The sequence below is a fragment of the Cheilinus undulatus genome, linkage group 22, assembly GCF_018320785.1.
Source record: "Cheilinus undulatus linkage group 22, ASM1832078v1, whole genome shotgun sequence".
NCBI classification, from domain to species: Eukaryota; Metazoa; Chordata; class Actinopteri; order Labriformes; family Labridae; genus Cheilinus; species Cheilinus undulatus.
In genome coordinates this window covers 12,590,359-12,609,321 of record NC_054886.1, presented here as the reverse complement: position 1 = coordinate 12,609,321, position 18,963 = coordinate 12,590,359, and the positions used below count along the sequence as shown (strand labels likewise).

General features: G+C 38.4%; 1 protein-coding gene across 4 annotated transcripts in view; it reads right to left on the bottom strand.

The window, feature by feature from the left end:
• The window catches only part of chd3 (chromodomain helicase DNA binding protein 3), a 68,076-nt gene that overhangs the window by 43,657 nt on the left and 5,456 nt on the right, over positions 1-18,963 (bottom strand). For all 4 annotated transcript variants that reach the window (XM_041778981.1, XM_041778978.1, XM_041778980.1 and 1 more), the window contains exons 5-19: positions 14,587-14,825; positions 12,462-12,601; positions 12,230-12,359; positions 11,851-12,026; positions 7,632-7,907; positions 7,293-7,496; positions 5,321-5,544; positions 5,013-5,144; positions 4,828-4,927; positions 3,787-3,978; positions 3,508-3,708; positions 2,458-2,595; positions 1,539-1,660; positions 961-1,134; positions 363-504 (exon numbers count right to left, since the gene is read on the bottom strand). In XM_041778981.1, coding sequence (XP_041634915.1) covers positions 363-504; positions 961-1,134; positions 1,539-1,660; positions 2,458-2,595; positions 3,508-3,708; positions 3,787-3,978; positions 4,828-4,927; positions 5,013-5,144; positions 5,321-5,544; positions 7,293-7,496; positions 7,632-7,907; positions 11,851-12,026; positions 12,230-12,359; positions 12,462-12,601; positions 14,587-14,825 — 2,590 coding nt within the window. The remainder of the gene's footprint in view (positions 1-362; positions 505-960; positions 1,135-1,538; positions 1,661-2,457; positions 2,596-3,507; positions 3,709-3,786; positions 3,979-4,827; positions 4,928-5,012; positions 5,145-5,320; positions 5,545-7,292; positions 7,497-7,631; positions 7,908-11,850; positions 12,027-12,229; positions 12,360-12,461; positions 12,602-14,586; positions 14,826-18,963) is intronic.

The window sequence follows — 18,963 nt, the reverse complement described above, 5'->3', positions numbered from 1 at the left end:
AGACGTGTTGAAGTATAGCAACTGATGCACCAAACTTTAAAATACCTGCAAGATTACCGAGTAGGGCCCAGCTGCTCAAATGTAATGGAAAAGCCACACAAGAAGAGTGGAGGCTGCCATAGCTACAAAAGGGGGCCAACTCTGTATTACATTGCATGTATTTCAATACAATGTAATTACAGTCCCTGCTGGTGTAGAGGCCAGGTGGCTAAATACTTTTGTCCATATAGTTTCTGTAAATGTGACAGATTTAAACATCCAGGATCATTTTAATCTGCAGTCACTGGTTGGTTGATGATGAAATTAAAGCACATAAATGTAAAACCATATTTAGAACTGAGAAATAGTGTAACAGCACTGACCATGGAGGCGACGGGGAAGAGGTAGGGATGGTTGCAGCACTTCTTCAGGTCCATCATGATGTTTAGCAGGGAGACCTGGTTTCCTCCACCTTTTGAGTTCAGAGCCTCAAAGTTCTTTGTCAGGATCAGCTTGTAGTATTTCCTGTGGTTAGAAACACAAAACCAAATCAATGTCCTTCCTCTGTCACTTCCCTAAAGAACAGCCTTAAAATAAATGATAAAATTAAATCAAAGCGATAACTAAATTTAAAAATAAAATGTGTGTCTGATCTGGATTAAAATATAAAAATCTATCTTTATCTGTTTTTTCTTACATAGCGGATATTTTATTTTGTCAATAAAAATAATACCAGCTAATGTGCCACAATGTTGTTTGCTGGTAAAACATTTCAGGACTTCTGGATTAATATTAGGCTAACATAAAGTTGAATTTATGATATTTTAAGACTACTTTGGACTTTTTGATTTCATGTAGGTGTTCAAAAGTTTTCATCATCATCTTAGCAGGGATATAGTTGCTAAAAATAAATCCACCATGTGTTTTTAGATGTAGTATAGTGGAAATGATTCTCAATTTTTTGGAGTGAGTGTGTCTTACTTCTGCATGGGGCTCAGCTCCACTCTGACAATCAGCTCGGTCTTTGCTGGCATGTTTTTGAACACGTCTGCCTTCAGCCTGCGCAGCATGTGCGGCCCCAGCAGGTCGTGTAGCTTCTTGATCTGGTCCTCCTTGGAGATGTCAGCAAACTCTTCCAGGAAGCCCTCTAGGTTACTGAACACAAAGATGCAAAAAATGAATTTTAATGATGTTGGGGTTTTTTTTGTTTGTTTGTTTTTGTTTTTTCAACAAAACAAGTCAAAGTAAACAATGATGCACCAAAATGATTGGGAAAATACATCTTCATTCTTTTCAAAAACATATTTTTCAACTTTTTATGTATAAACATGTTTGTCGCCATACCAGAATTTCATGCTTTGATATGAATAGGTTAAAACTCTATGTTTTAAATCGCATAACTTGTTCAGGAACTTTGAAGTTTTTTACATTCTACAACTAAAATAACTGAAATGGTATCATTTAAAAACATGGGTTATTAAAAACCATCAAAAAATAAATGAATTTTGACAACATCAAAGTTTGTGCATATGTCAGAGGAAGAGAGAAAGTGCATGTACTTGAAGCGGTTGGGTGTGAGGAAGTTGAGCAGGTGAAAAAGTTCCTCCAGGTTGTTCTGCAGAGGAGTTCCTGTCAGCAAGAGCTTGTGGTCGATCTTATAGTCATTCAGACGTCTGAAAAACTGCAAAAATAGAAAAAAATCATGTATCTTTAACCTCTGCAAGAATATTCTTTCCTCACTGGACAAAAGAACAACTATTCATCAAAAAAATGAAAAGATTGATCACTTTAATCTGTGGCATAAAAAACTGATTGTCATCATGGATGTAAATATCTGTAACTGTTCAATTCATCCTGTGACAAAGTAACTGCATAGGTAAGAAAAAAATATTCATCAAAATATATCACTGTCCTTCAATAAAAGCAATCAAGGTATACTGTAGAAGTTGTGAAGAATTAAAATGCCATGCAAAAAAAATATCTACAAATAGCCTACAGATTGCAGCCTACTCAGGTCTTAATCAGGGCTACTGTTGGCATAAAGGCATTTTAACCTAAAGTTTCCAAAAAGAACCTGTATGTGTTATTACAAAAACCAAGCATTTTTTCAATAGTCTTTTCACCAGTGTAACTGCCTTCAATAGTAAAATTAAAACATAAATATAATTCATAATCCAGGAAATTCCCATTTGTCTCCATTTTTTAATTGTTCTGCATTGCTGTTACTGGGTTTTGAAATGTTTTAATTTGATTAAAAGTTTGTTTCATCTCATAAAGTGCTCTCTTGGTTTCTGAAATTATTGGAAATTTAGAAATTAGGTTGCCATTACCAAGATATCCACTAGATAGAGCTGATGAGTCTAAATCACAGCACTACAATGTCCCAGTTAGTTCGCCCTGCATATTGGTGTTGAATCAGTTACATAAAATAACAGTTTAAAAAAGCACTGATAAATACAGAAGTACAGGCTAAATTACCTTGGACTGGTTGTTTTTAAGGCGGTGAGCCTCGTCCACCACCAGACAGGCCCAGTCGATGGATTTGAGAGCCGTCTGATCGATGGTCACCAACTCGTAGGAGGTCAGCAGGACGTGGAATTTGATTGGAGCCTCTCTCTTCAGGAAAAGAGGAAACAAAAAATGTAAGAGGATTAGATCCCACCTTAAGTCAAGATTGTTCTAATCACTTTGTTTCCTCATGTTATACAGTATTTATAGAAGGAGAAAAAACTATTTCTTGTTCTCCATGAACATAAGATTAATTTCATCCAGGATTTCAAGAGAAAAACCAGTACAATTCAATACGTTCATTTAGTGTCAATATTATTAAAGTCCAGAGGGTGAGTTAAAGAGGGCTGGGGTGTTTTTTTGTGAAAGTGTGATTAATAGAAATCATATTTCTTCAATGGTGTCAGTGTATATTTTGAAATGTAAAAAATTGATGCATAAAAGGATTTTGTCGTCCAAAATGAATCAGGTCACCCTCAAGTCCAAGAGTAAGTTTGTGCAAAATTCCTCAATTCACTCTTGAAGAAATGTGCTCTGAAGATTTTACAGAAATGTGTACATTTATGCAAAGTTCAAAGAAAACACCTTTAAGAGTCCTTGAGAGACCACATTCATTAATGAGGAATGACCATGAGTCCCAATAACCTTAACATTTAATCAAGTTTTAAGAAATCAATCAAAACATGTATGGGGTATAATAATAACAAGAATGGCCTGCAGGTGCTGTGTTAACAGACGGACAACTCCAAAACGTAAGTAGCTTCACAACAGCAAAAAATAATCTGTATTCATAACAAATAAAGAACAATGTTTGAAGAATAAATGTTAAAAAGTCAAAGTGTGTGTAAAAATCAAAAAAAGCAGGGGACTCAGCACCGATTCCTGAACTCTTCCAAGAAACAACAATCCAGTGAAAGTTCTTAAATAACCAGTGGCAGTTCTAAAAAGTCTTTTTTACTGAGTATTTAAAGCTGATAGTGCATAACTTTCACCTCCGTATTAGGCACTTATTTTCCTTACTCTTAGTTTGAAGGCTTTCTTCCCTCCTTTGACTGCCGTGTCGTCAAAGGAGAACTCGTTCTCTCTGATGATAGCTCGACTGTCCTTATCTCCCGTGTACGTCACCACATAGAAGTCAGGCGCCCACATCTCAAACTCCCTTTCCCAGTTGATGATGGTGGAGAGCGGCGCACTGACCAGGAACGGGCCCTTCGTGTGACCCTGAGGAGTCATATGAATTTGTTAGCATCAGCCTTCATGAGTAACATTAATACCATTACCACTAAGGGGCTCTGGTACCTCCTTGAAGAGCGAGTAGAGAAAGACGATGGTTTGGATAGTCTTGCCAAGTCCCATCTCATCAGCCAGGATGGTGTCTGTTCCCTGAGCCCAAGAAAACCGGAGCCAGTTCAGACCCTCCAGCTGGTACAGGTGCAGCGTCCCACCAGTGGATGTGACAAAGTCGGGCTGCTCCTCGTATTTTATTGTTGGCTGGGAGAACAAAATAGAGGAGATTAAGATTATTGATTAAGGTTTGTCTTTATTTCATTTTTACATTATCTTAAGAACTGAGTTTACAATGTTGTGATCTGAAGATAGCATGATATAAAGATCATCGCTATGGCAAGAAAGCATATAAAGTGTCCTTATACTTCTTATAAAGTTAATCTAAGGGCAACAGTACCTTGTGGGGGTAGCTAGGTGAAAGATACCCTAACATTTAAGCTCTTTAAAATTCACACATTATCTTGAGGGAAAAAATGTAGCTTTGCAATGATGACTGATCTTGTGATGTAAAAAGTTGTTGCCTTCAAACATTTAAACATAATTTTGTTACTAATTATACAGCTTCTTTTCACCAGTATTTCAGTAGAAAGGGAATAAAAAACATTCTGTTATAGCTGTGCCTTGGTGTCAAAAAGAGAAACAGGGAGCAGGTTTGCATCTGACTTAGTAATTCTGAAGCCAAATCTGCAACTTTAAAGACCAGCATTGTCAGAGGTAGTCTGTTTGTCAAGTTTTATCTGATGCATCTGAAGTACCTCTTACGTTTCAGGGGTGTTGAACCACTTTGGAAACACTCACATTGTGATATTGTTCCTTTTTGTAATACATATACTGCATTTTTTCTAAAATTCAATATTGTACAAGATAAACATATTGTGTTTGATTCAAATTTCAATCAAACAATAACACTTTTTTTACCTTTATGGCCTTGAAGTCATTTTGTATTTCAAATCTAATCCCCCTCTTACTTTTATTAACACCACATGACCAGCTGAGTGGTTGTGCAGTGTAATAAACCCTGCTTAATATGTAAAAATAAAAATGTGAACTCACATCAGTGACTGGCGAGGCAGGAGACTCCTCTTCTTCTCCATCCTGGTTCTTGCTCCTCATCCTTCTTGGTTTGTCTGGGTCCTCCTTCATTATTGCGTCCCTGTGAAAATAAAGACATTAAACAACCAATCAGAAAGGGTTTTGTTCTGTTATGGATGGTGAAATTTGATCCAAATTTGTCCTACCTGTGTCTCCAGTAGTTTTCTTTATAAATCCTAAAGTCTGGGATATCCAGGTCTTCTGTCTCCCAGGTGCACTGGTCATACGTCAGGTCTCTCCATTTGACCAGGTAATGGTATGTTCCCTTCTTATCCACACTGTGATTAAAAGATACAAACTGCTTACTGAGTGCTTCTATTGTGTATAAATGCACTGTTTTATTTTCAAACCTTCCTGAAGGATCTTTTTTCACTCTAACAGGCCAATGAAATCCTTCTAAAACTGACTCATAGCTTAAGCTTTCTACAAACAGAACTCAAAAAGAGCGCTTTACCTGTGGTTGATGATGCGGTGGATCATCATCCACTCAGGCTTTATGCCATATCTGAAGTACTTGTCCTCCAGGATGGCATACTGGGGGTCCTTGGCCCTCCTCTTCTCACTCTTCCCCACACCGTTCTCGTCCTCTGCACCTGAGCCGTACTCCAGACTGGGCGGCTCGTCCATGTCCGTCTTCCTCTGGTAGTTTCTGTACATCACCGAGTGGAAGATCTCCAACTGGGAAGTTCAGGGAGAGAAAGGAAGTCCTGAGTATTGGCTATTTGATTAATCAGAATCTATTCTCTGAAACTTAACTCTTATAAACTTCTCGTGACACCTCTGATTTTTGAGGCATTCCTAAAACAGTTTCTTTTCAAAACAAGAAAAAACAAAAGACACATAAAGTTTATCTTCAAACTAAAGCTCAGTCCCAATACAGCCCTTGCCCTCACCACTTAGCGCTGCCCCTTTATTTCGCACATCAGGGGTCTAGGGGTAGGTGTGTCCCAGTTCTTGATGGAGTGCTCGGGGTACACAGAACTTAAAATGGAGATTTATTGCTATTGGCAATTACTAATGACATAACAGGAAAGGGCCGTCCCATGTAGTGATGGAGGATTTCACCCATCTCCTTGTCACTCTGTTTCAGAGGTAAGAGAACACTGGAAAACCTGGCGTAGGAATTAAAGTTATATTTGGACTGAGCTCTAGAGTACATGGTATCAGCTTTAGCTTCAAACCAATTCTACAATAACTCATAATAAAAGCATTTGTATGAAGATGCCTTTACTTATTTGCATTTCTGCTAATGAGTAGTTTACCATCCTGAATAATTTCATTTAAAGATTTTTTTAAAGCCCAGAGAGGTTCAATAATGGGTAAAACTCTAACCTTTTTTTGCAACTCTGTTACTACAACACTAAAATAAAGTAAAAGTAAATTAAGTTTAAATAAAATGACAAAACAAGGGCAACAACAACAATTAAACCATTTCACAATGAGGTAACTAAAGGTTCGGTTTTGGTGCCACAGTTATTTCCCATCTGTACATGGATTGCGGTGTACAGAGTTTACCAAATTCATCTTCTCATTTTATGCTGATGATACCGGTGTTTACTGCTGTACAGATATGCCTGCACAAGCTTTTAAAAACCTCCAGTATGCATTAAGTTTAGTTCTACACCTGCATTGTCAGCTAGATCTTGTTCTCAATACAGACAGGAAAAAGGGCATTGTTTTAGAAAATTGCATTGCATAGGCCTTAGAAAAATCTATTAAAAGATACAGATGTCACTGTTTCTTATCTTAGGTCTCTACAATATCATTCAAAACCTTCTTTGCAGCAGTGGTAATGATTTTTTTTTTTTTCTAAAGCATGACTGAAAAGTAGACAGAAGTGTATTGGAAAACAGGTAGTCTTTCAGCTGATCACAGAGGTTGAAAGCACTTTGGAAAGTTTAAATATTGGTCGATAATTGTTTAAAATAGTTGGGCATGGTCATTTAAAAGGGGGGAAGACAAAGGCAGATTTCCAAACCTCTGGGATTTTATTTTCACTAAAAGCTGTTATGATTTCTAAAGCCTAAACTTACATGTGCTTGCCAGTGTGGGCTCACTTTAGGCATTTAAGATCTAATAATAGTTTTTCAGGATTTGTGTTCATTTAGAGACAGACTGATTATTGGATAGATTCCTCTAAAGAGCACAGAAAGTGGCGAAATATATCACAAACCTTTTCCCCTGTACTCATTCATGTTGGAAGCTTCAAAAAGATTCTAAAAGCATCATTAAATACAACCTGAGCGTCTTTTAATTTGCTTTTTTAACTGAACCACAGCCTAAACTGGATGGCATCAATATAGTGCTAGATTCCATGTAAGGCTGAAGTATCAAATTTAAACAAACGTTCAGTGTGAAGTACTAAACAACACAGAAAACAAAATCATCTTATTAAACCCATCCCTACATAGAGTTTTCTCTTTCACCTGTAGCTCGGTGATCCAGGTGCAGTGCCAGTATGACTGTCCTGCTAACTTGACGAAGAACTCCCGCTCAGCTCGGCCCTTCATGGGAGGTGGTGGAGGAGCGTCAGGTGGCGCGTCAGGGGCTGGGGGAACTGGGATTGGAGGCGGTGGATCACCCCATCGCCAGTGAAGGATTTTTTGGACGCGGCCTTTGATTGGCGGACACTAAAGGAGAAACACAAACTATTTTATTACAGGAAATGATGTGGACATTTTTACAACCTAAACTAGTTAATATGAATTCACTGAATGACTGAAAAGAGTTCAAAATGTAACAGAAAAAAAACCAAAGCAGCTCACTGTGCATCGCGGACACAGCCACTCTCCGTTGGGGATCTCTGGCAGTGGTGGGTTCAGACAGTGGATGTGGTAGGAGGAGGTGCAGGTGTCGCAGCACAGCAGCTCACCTCCGTCTTTACACACCCGACAGAACTCCATGTGATCGTCATCCTCTTCCTCGGCCCCTGTCCCGCTGGTGATCCCTGCGCAGACCTCTGATATCACTCTGTCCTCACTGTCCTCCTCGAAATCTTCAAAGTCCTCGTCCTTTGCTTCCCACTGAATTCCTTCCTTTTCCTGGGAAAACAAACATTCAATTGATTCAGTAAAAACTTTTAAATGCAAAATCAAGGGTGAAGGTGAAATCAGGAGATTAGAAAGCAAGATTAAGATTTAGAAACAAGGACACCCTTATTGATTCCTAGACCAGCAGCATCAGTCTAAAGTAGGAAAGTGAAACACTGGCTTCCACTTTTCATCAAAATCACTGAAAAGATGCCCTTAAGGAGGGCATGCAGGCACTTGATCTGAACAACAGCATCTAAGCAAAAGTACTCCAGTGTCATACCATTTCAAACTTTTTTGGTTTCATTTTTTTCTGAACACTAGAGCCTGTTCATGAGTAACAAACTAATTCAGATGAAATGGAATAGCTTAACTAATTAATAAGATGGAATGAGCAGGCATTCTTCAAGCGATATTTGCTCTTAAGAAGCATACAGTCAGGGAGCATTAAATATTAAACCATTGCAGCAGAATGAAGACATTAATCAAGTTTTTGGTGCAGTTACATAAAGCCTATTTCCCAGTATCACTGACTCACAGATTGTTAATGGCTGTAGTTTCCTGCTTAATAAATGACTGATGTTTGCAAAATTGCAAAGAAGTGTGCAATTTGTCTGATGCTTTATCATGTTTTGTAAGTACAGCTGCACAATCAATCCAAATGTAGAGCATTACTACCACTGCAGCCCCTGCAATTTTCACATGGAGGCAAAATATGTTTAATGAAGAAAGAGCTGCAGAGATGACTCAAACTTTAAAAACATATAAAAAAACACATTCATTTATTCAATGACAATCCCAAAAGGTACACGCTATAATGACTCTGTGGGACAATCTTAAAATATGACATCTGATTACCTGAAGAATATAAAAGGCCACTCAAAATGTAGAGTGCATTATTAATGTACTAATTTAAGCAATTCTGTGTCAGTGTGGGCTGCTTGATTTTGACAAAAACTTCAATCGTGATAATTTTGATTGCTATTGAGATCACAAGTATTATAAATACCACATTCACAGTTTTAAATGATTTGCCTTTAGGGGAAGCAACAACCATGTAACACATTTTGCAAGTTATTTTTACAATGTTCCAGGTCTTTCTGTCATCTTCTTCTTTAGCGCTCTTTTTTTCAAACTAACTGATAGCTGGCTTCCTCTGCTCCTCACTCAAATTAAAGTGAGAGCAGTTTTGGTAAAAGGGCAGAGCATATGCTGTGCTGCAAAGGACAACATCTGTGCACACATGACAAATATATAGACAAAACAGCACAACACGGCATGCAGTAAAGTCATTTTCAAATAGGAATGCAGGACTTTATTAGCACGATGTAAGTTAAGATAGACATCATATTAAAAAGTTGCTCATCTGTTGAGGTATATATGTCAGCTTTAAATGTCTGCTGTCTGTACAATCAACTTTGTGGAGTTTTAGGCCAACAAACAGACCTTCGTAAGCAGAAGTCTGTCTTTATTTGTTTTTAAACCTCAGAGTGTGTATTAAGGACTGAATCTTTGTATCTAACCTGAGCATCGATACCTGAATCAGGTGAAATGAACTTGTAAATACTGGCATATCACATATTGGCAAAAGTCTATCAATGTGCATCCCTTTTGTTGAATCTAGGTAGATGTTTTTATGATTGTTGAAAGCTAAATTTGTAATTGAAATTTCAACTTCATAATTGCCTTTCACAAGTACTAGGGGGTAAGACTTTGAGGATAAATCACAACAGGAAGGGATCGGTTTAACTCAGCGGGTAGAGCAGTCGCCTATAAGCAGAGGCACTGGCTGAGGGATTCCCATCTCGGCACGTGATTGGGACATGTCTTCCCCCATTCTTTCTCCCCACATTCACTGTCTCTCCTCAGCTGTCCTATCCAAATAAAGGCAAAAATACCCCAAAAAATAATCCTTACAAAAGCAGGCACATAGGACCACTAGACAAGAAAGGATAGGAAACAATATAATATATACCACAGGATACCATGCCATACAGTACGATATGTACAGGTAAAAGACGACCTAATTCAGTAACAAAAAGTGTGATAAGATGTGATATAGTTAGGGCAGTCAAAAGATTACAATCTTCAAAAGCAATTAACCTCAGATTTAATTTCACTATTTTTACTATCTCACTATTTTAGAATTTCACCATTTTGCATTTAAAACAGTTGTGTGTTATTTTGGATTTTTTCTTGAATTAAGGGTAACTGACTTCCTGTATGGATACAGATTTGCTTTTTTGATAGAACTGAGATTATAACATGAGCAATTTTACCCCATTCTTCTTTGCAAAACTGCTCAAGAGCTGTCAGGTTGGGTGGGGATCAGGTATGAACAGCCCTTTTCAAGTCCAGCCACAAAAAACAATAACTCTTTTCCCAAGCCACAGTTCTCTTGCAGACTGAATAAGTTTATCCTCAAGGATTTTCCTATATTTTGCCACATTCATTTTACCCTCTACCTTTACAAGCCTTCCAAGGGCGGCTGCCGAGAAGCATCCCCACAGCATGATGCTGCCACCACCACGCTCCACAGTGGGGATGGTGTGTTTGTGGTGATGTGAAGTGTTTGGGATCCACCAAACTAAGCTTTGACTGGTGAAGAACCTGGGTAACAGTGGTTGTATGCTGAGTCTCTCCAGTCTCAGCCGCTGAAGCTTGTAACTCCTTCAGAGTAGTCATAGGTGAAACTGAACTTTGTGGGATGTTCAGTGCCTTTGAAACCTGTACTTTTCAATAACCTTTTCTCTGAGTTCCTTGGAGTGTTCTTTTGCCCTCATGGTGTAATGGTAGCAAGGGGTACTGGACCTTCCAGTACTCCTTTCATTTCACTAATTGTGCGACTACTAGCACTAGTTGGCTGGACTTCTGTTGAATTAGGTCAGTCACTGTTAAGGGGATGAATATCAATACAGCCACTTGTTTTATAGTTTATATTTTTATCTTATTAACATTACTTTGTAGTAATCGGTTTTCACTTTAAACATTAAGATTTTTTTTTTGTATTTTTATGGGTAAAAAAATCTGATTTATGTTGATCATTATTGATTTAAAAAAAATCCATAATAGGGTCAAAGATAAAAGGAGGTGAATACTTTTTACAGGAATCATACGGTACTATAAAGTAATGTATGGTATGGTATGTTAGGATACAATCCAATGTAATAAGAGCTATTTAGACAGTAACAGTGATAATACAACACTATAATGACTGAGAGACAGTTTCACTTCATATACTTCATCCTCTATAATCGTCTTCCTTATCATCACATAGGTTAATAACTAATGCTCTTAGCTACATCTAAAACCATTATAACAAGCAGCTCATATGCTAATAAACCTTCATCTATTAATAAAAACTGAATGTATTTCAGAATTATCTGATCCACAATCTGTGTATTTTAAGAGTGTTTCTTTGTGTTAGTATTCCACTAAATACACTGCCTAGTCCACATAAAAATTGTTTATATTCAACAGGGAAAACATTAACCCAAGACTGGAGGCAACACACAGAACAACACATACCCTGTCCCAACTTTCAAAGCTCATTTTTATAAATAAAACTTTACACAATTAAAATTAACTAAAGATGCAATAAACCATCTTCCCTGAAAGTGCTGATACAGCTGACTAATCTTGTTTTAGCATAAAGATAAAGCACTGTTTCATGGAAACATAAATGAGCCATGGCTTTTATTACTGAATAGATATACACCCACAGCCCCCCTTCAGGTATCTGTCTTTGTGCTCTGTTTGTGTGACTGCGCCTCACTCTCCACTGAGAATTGTGATGCAGCTACAAAGTCACTATTCATCTGCTGCTCCAAGCAAGTAAATACAACTTTTTACAGCTTTTGCACTCTAGTTTCACTAAAGCAGATGGAGATAAATATGCAAATAATGTCATACATAGAAAGCAGAACAAGGCGTGATGCTGTTTGTTGGTACTCACGCAGTGTGGGCAGCTCCATTTGCCCTCGGGGGCTTTGTCCAGCTCGGGCTCAAGGCAGACAAGGTGGTAAGCTCGAGGACACGTGTCACACAGGATGATCTCTCCGCCCTGCTGACACACCTCGCAGTAGTCCTGATGGTCCGTCTCGTAGCCATCACCCTCCTCTTCACCTGGGACTGGAAGAAGTGGCAACACATGATGACAAAAAAGTCTAAAATGTGACTGAAACATTATTTTTGTCCGTTACATAAAATTACTTTTTCATTGTTTTGCATTGAACAATCTCAGAGTTCAAAATATGAGTGAAAAAGTTGGACACACACCAAATCTTAAAATAAACTTCACTTCAAAGGCTTTAAACATGCAAGCCTGATCTTACTTTTCTTCTTCTTCTTGGCCGGCCGCCCTCTCTTGTTCTTCTTGACCCGGCCTGAGCTGTCAGAGCGGACAGAGGAGCTGTGAACGCTGGAGTCCTCCTGCTCCGACTCGTCCTCGTCCATATCCTCGCTCTGGAACAAGACAAAAGAGGTGAAGTGAGTCAAAGGCAGAAGGAAAAAGTCAGTACAAGAAACCAGAAAAAAAGTGAAAGTTTGCAAAGGAGTTCCACTCACTGAGCAACTCTTCTTCCTCTTGGCACCTATAGGTGACAGTTTGATACGAATGGGTGCCATCTTTTTAGCCTTTGCAACTGCTGAAGCCTTCTTCTTGTCAGGGACTCGAGGGCTTTTACTGCGCTTCTTGTAGCCGGGACCTGGTTAGACGAGAAGATGTGAAACAGATGACAAAGAACAGTTAATAAAGCAAGAAAAGATGTTTGTGAGTGAAGTTTTTCTGATACCTGAAACAGTTTCAGAAAGTCTTCCACTAAAATGAATTGTTTAGCATTGGTGAACCATCTTCTAAATGCTATTCTACCTTACCAAAAATAGTTTCTTCTGTCTTTCCAGAAACCATCCCCTACATCACAAAAATGTACATGCCTCTTATAACTGGTGTTTTAGAGTAAAAAAAGAAGAACCTTCTCAGTAGCAGCAAAATTTGAGATTAAGGGGCTGGTAAGAAGTGTACTATGAGTGTGAACCATAAAATACCTAGATAATCTCAATGACGGCACACGAAACCCAACAATTGCAGTCACCATATTGACCTATCACCAGGCCCTGCCCTCAAATACCATCAGCCAATCACACTTCTTTCAGATCCACAGTGCACTCAATTTCCAGCTTGAAGACCTTGAAAGGAAAGCATCAGAATTGTTTCCTGCAGTTTTAGGAAATGTTTATTATTATAACTATGAAAAAAAGTTCAATTTGGATGGGGTAAAAGCACCACTGATATGAGGTAACTAGAGAGGCTAGAAAAAGACGCGCTTTTTATCTTATTTTGTTCCCTAAACCTCAAATAAACAGAGTTAGCACAATGTAAAGAAGAACAACAAGGATTTCTACATTTGTTCTAAACTGAACTTAAAGCAACTTTCATACTTCATGGAGTGTTTTGCAAACTCAGAGTATGCTTTCATGTTTTGCACTGAGAAGAGGCTTCTGTCTAGTCGCTCCGCCATAACCCCAGATCTGTGGAGGGCTGCAGTGATGGTTGTCCTTCTGGAACTTTGTCCCATCCCCACACGGATCTCTGGAGCTCAGTCAGAGTGACCACTGGGTTCTTTGTCACCTCTCTTACTAGGGACCTTCTCCCCGGTTGCTCAGACTGCTCTTGAAAGAGACCTGGTTGTGCCAAACTTTTTTCATATGAGAATTACAGAGGCCATTCAGCTTTTGGGAACCTTCAGTAAAGGCCAAGTTTTTTGTACCCTTCCCCAGATCTGTACCTTGGCTTGGTTTTTGCTCTGATTTGCATTGTCAGCTCTGAGGCCTTCAATAGAGAGGTGTGTGTGTTTCCAAATCATGTCCAATCAACTTAATTTACCATAGGTGGACTCCTACCCAAGTGTAGAAATGTCTTAGCAAAGATTGAGCAAAATCGGAAGCAGGGAAGCATAATTTTAAGTGTTTTGCAAAGGGTCTGAATACTTACATCAATGTGATATTTCTGTTTTTTAATTTTGACTAATTTGCAAATATTTCTAAAATTCTGTTTTCACTTTTCCATGATGGGGTACTGAGGGTAGATGAAAGAGAATAAATATCAGTTTTCTCAACTGGCTTGAGCATAAAAAAAAAGTGAAGGGGTTTTGAATACTTTCTGAATGCACTGTATGTAACAGGCAGTAACTGGCAGAAGTTGCTCTTGAATGTAGAGAAACGTTGCACCCAGCATTTCAATATGCCCCATTTGTATGTCTGTATCCTTGCCCATAAAAACAAAGATTATTGAAAGGATGTTTTGTACTAATACACAAAATAATCTATTTGAAAAACAAGCAAATAAAGATGCAGTTGAGCTTCTGCTAACATTAGCTTAGCTTGTTTCTTTTCCTGTGCGTAGCCTAGCAACACAATAATAGAAGCAATTATACAGCTGTTAATAAGAATCTTACGGACATTCCACAGAATAAGACAGGGACCCATCATACGCTTAGTTAATGGCCATTTACAAGCTTGTAGATCGTGCTTATACATCAAAAATGATCAACAAATAAATGCATAATTTAAAGACAATTACAAGTGTTGGGTATGCACCTCTGAAGCTATAAAACATTATGGTTTAGGGTGGTTTTAATTGGAAAACACTTTAAAAGAAGTGTATGGATAAAGGGTAGAGATAGCCACTAACCTTTGCCTTCTTTCGTCTTTGCCTTTCTGATTGGTGGAGGCTGTGGCGGTGGCTCGGGTGAGGCAGTCGCTGCGGAGACCTGCTCGGCGACAGCGATAGCAGCAGCCGCGGCGGCAGCAGCGACAGCAGCAGCGTTGCCTTTGAAGGGGTTGTTGGAGCTGAACTCCCTCCATTTGGCCCCCAGGATGGTCATCATCTTAGACATGGGGATCTTGGGGTTCTTCTTGGCTATCATTGGCCTGTGAGGAAAAGCACGGATGCTTCAAACATTTAGAGGAAAATCACAGAAAAAGTAATCTGAATTTTAGTTTATCTACCAATATGAGCTGTGACTTCACATATTTTAGGGTGATTAGTAGATTTTAATGTTTTAGTCAGAGGTCGGTTTGTATACAATCTGCAGCATGGCCGACATGAGTTAATTTATCCACTTCAGCTCCGTCTGCCAGTGGAGCGGAAACAGACAATTACTTCCCGACATCAACATGCAGCAGAGGTTATGGATTACTTAATGTTATCAGAGTCAGAGCAGGTATGAGTCAGACAGAGACCAAGGCTCAGGTTGCCTATGACAGCACTGCTGTCTAAAAAGAGCAACCAGAATGGATAATAAAGATGCAGCTGAAGGAAGACAGAAACAAGTACTCCTGTATTCAGCTTATGACACCTGTACCTGTTGTTTCACGAGGGACAATTGTTGTTGAATGGTGCTGCTTGTGTAGAGAGAGACTGATCTGTCTGAAACAAGAGCCTCACCTCTCATTGATTTTTAAGACTGATACATATCTAAGAGATAAAAAACACCAGTTAACTGATATGGTAGCCGATGGGATTTTTTCTAACTTCAGTGAAAATGGGCCTATTGGATTATCACACTTTGACAAATGTGGGTAGTTAAGATGGTAAATAAACCAACTAATTATGTGATATAAAAAAAAGACTTTAATTCATTGGAGTATTCTATCCAATTTTTAAAATGGATCTATAATCCTCACATTAAATCCATTTATAAGATGGTAGTTTCCGTGAGCCGAGAGCAACCAAAGCAGACAATGCTTGCTTTGTTTTTCCAGTTATAAATAAAGCTATAATCGTGCCATCTCCCATCAGTCTCTTTGACTGGACCAGCTAACAGTTGAATAAACTGTACCATTTCAACTGAACGAAGACAACTCAAAGTGAGTTTTTGTCACATCTGCATGTGTTCAGTTTCACACAACTGTCTCAGAGGCCCTGGTATGTCAAACATGCTTTCACCAGAAATGTAGGTGTACCGTAATTTCTATGCACAGATCGGCACTCATCAATCTGAGCATGGGCGTACGCTACGTCCTAAATCCTATGGTAGGTCTGAGATTGTGTACACAAGTTTTTAACTCAGTGTGGACTCACTGTGCAGCATGGGTGTTGCAGTGATAGATTAGATATGGTTTTCAAAATTTATTTAACATTACACCAAACCTCTGACAAGCCTCGTGAGTAACATTTCCCTACATTGAACACTTCCTTATTGATTTAGTTTGAAAATAAAACAGACAAGCTGCCTTCAGTAATTACAGAAGTTCCACTGTATACAGTAATATCACTATCACAGGAGATTTAAGCAGAAAAACAGCAATTATTCAAAAAAATAAACTAACCATTCAGCTTCTTAACCCTTTACCTACTGACCCAGTGCCAGCGCTGTGTTTTATATGTCCAGAGTATTATTACCGTGACTCTGTCCAAGTTTGTCCAATCAGAAAAATTTTAACGGCGTTGGAGAGCTGAGAATTGTGGACATTCACACATAGATAGTTTATAACGATACCCACAACCACATGACATGGGCATCCATTGCAAAACACCAAAAGTATCGCGAGACCGCTACACGGACGGATTCTCAACACTGTAGCTCCTCAAAGTTTGCTCAATCTAAAAAATTCCAACACTGACAGAGAGCTGAGAATCCGTGCTTTCTGGAAATATATGATGTGTGGTATATATATTACAGTAATATCAAACAGCACCGCGAAAACAGCAGCTTTGGCAGAAGACGAGTGAGAAAGAAGAGTGAAGGAAGAGAGTAAAAGGAGAGTGAGCGAGACTGGTGTTTTGTTTTCAAATAATAGCGTTAGATAGTGGCATATGTGCGTGTCTGTCATGTGCAATAACAATATATTACTTGAGAATGTTGAGAATGCATTTTTCCCCCTTTATTTGCACTAATTGTTGCCTATAGTTATCTTTTGCACTGTGTTTTGCACACCCAGAGTCCTAGACTCAAAAAATGACTGTGAATGACTATGAATGATTGTTCTAAACATGTATAGGTTCACATTTCAAATGTCAAATCAAAAATTCATGAGCAATAACAACATTTCTTCTCATAAAAGCCATGAAAAACAAATCAGTTTTTGTGTTTTTCTTCTTTTAAACTGCTGACAATTCCATATAATGGACAATAATTATTAACCAGATATTGAAAAGTCAAGTTCAAGTACTCCTGGGAAAAGGGACCAAAGCTCTTAGACTTAGGGCATTTCCTGACTATTTTACAGCCATAATAACAAAATATGTCCAAATCGCCATTTTTAGACTCAGTAGGTAAAGGGATAAATAGGAAATATCTCAGACCACTGTGAATGGATCAGGGGTCCAGTCTTAGGAGGAGTGTAAGCTGACAATCAAAGAACACAAAATATTAATTTACATTGGGTAATAATCAAGCGCCATGCCTGTAGACTTAAATAATCAGTCTAATCTGCTGTGCTTCATGCTTCGCGTGCAGACAAATGGCTGGAGGCTAAAAGAGACAGGAACTCATTCAGCACTCTAAAATATAAGAATTAGAACTGATATGCTCGGGGTGAAAGTTATTTAGATCATAAATGCACCTTACAACAATACTTCCATTTTCTTTATGGGGTATAGGACATTTCAGGCTTTTGTAAATCTCATTTTGAGTCTCGTCATGAACAGTCAGAAGACAGCAGATTGTCTCCCCTGTAAACAGGTATATCACTGTCTGCTTCTCCACCTTATAAATAGCCTCTGTTTATAATAACAATTAGACCAGAGGTATCACAGCCACTCTCTTCTCAGTCTAAGAAGTTTTAGGCTGGCTTATTCCTGCTAACCTGCTGCTTCTTTTAATAGCCAAAACATGCTTTTTGTTGATGTCTTAAGAGCTGACCACATTTTATTGAAACCCAGATATAAAGAATATTGAACAGTAAGCACTGTGATACAATCATGTAACAGTTATTTATCACAGATGTCGGCTTATAAATAAAGTATTTTCAGTTGCCTGAAACTAGTTGCCTACAACTACTCTGTTAAGCTCCGCAGTGATTTCCTTCCACATGTGCTGCTTCTGATTCCATTTAATGCCACCTATCAGGCTATAAAATAAACATTTAATTTTCCATCACTTCTCTGACCTGCAGACTGAAACCATGATAAAGGGATTGTGATCTCATTGCAGTATTATGTATATCCATGTTGTAAATTCTGAGGGGGAAGCAGGAGCATATTATTTAAATGGCAATTGCTTTCAGCTGATATTGGCCAGATACGCATGTTTCATAAAACATGCATAGACCTTGCTGTAAGATGATTTCTACAACCAAATTTGGACTGGTATCTGCGCAAGTTTGAAAAATAAGGGCCACTGTGAGCAACGTCTAGTCAGCCAATTAGCTTATGAGCTTACGTTAGCTAACGTTCAGTTTTTTAGTGAAAGACTTCAAAACATCAGCCACCATCATCAGAAAGTGGATCCCAGTGTTTGGATCCAGTGAACTGGGGGTATTTGTTTGAGTTTGGTTGATTTGGTTGATTTTGTTGCTATAGCATTCAGTTCTCACAGAACTGTGTCTTTAAAGCTTGTAATGCTCGGCAGAACAAAAAAAAATTGTTGCTGTTGCAAAAATGCAACATTGTTGACCAAATGTTGGACTGATGAAAACATAATGTAATTAATTTGTGGTGAAAAACATGCATTCTGTTGTCAGTAGGGCTGACATCCTCCAGTCAGTTGAAGATTGCTGATCAAGTAGACTGGAGATAGTGCTGGTAGTTGCAAATAAGGTAATGATGCAAAGAAAAGCTGTTCTTTCAGATCAATTCACAGCGATCACACTCCAAAGAGCGTAGAAATACATCGACAACTCAACACACATGTACAGGAAGGTACCAATGACAATTGTAGTAGTTAATGTACCCACAATAACCAAAATTACAATCCAATGTGCATTTACAGAAAAAGTTACTCATTAGTAAATCCGTTTCTGTTATTTAATGTTACATTTACAAAATGTGATTGGATATAAACCTGTCATTAAAAAATTAATCCACTATTTTCAGATTATTGAAGACGAATATGTATAACAGCAA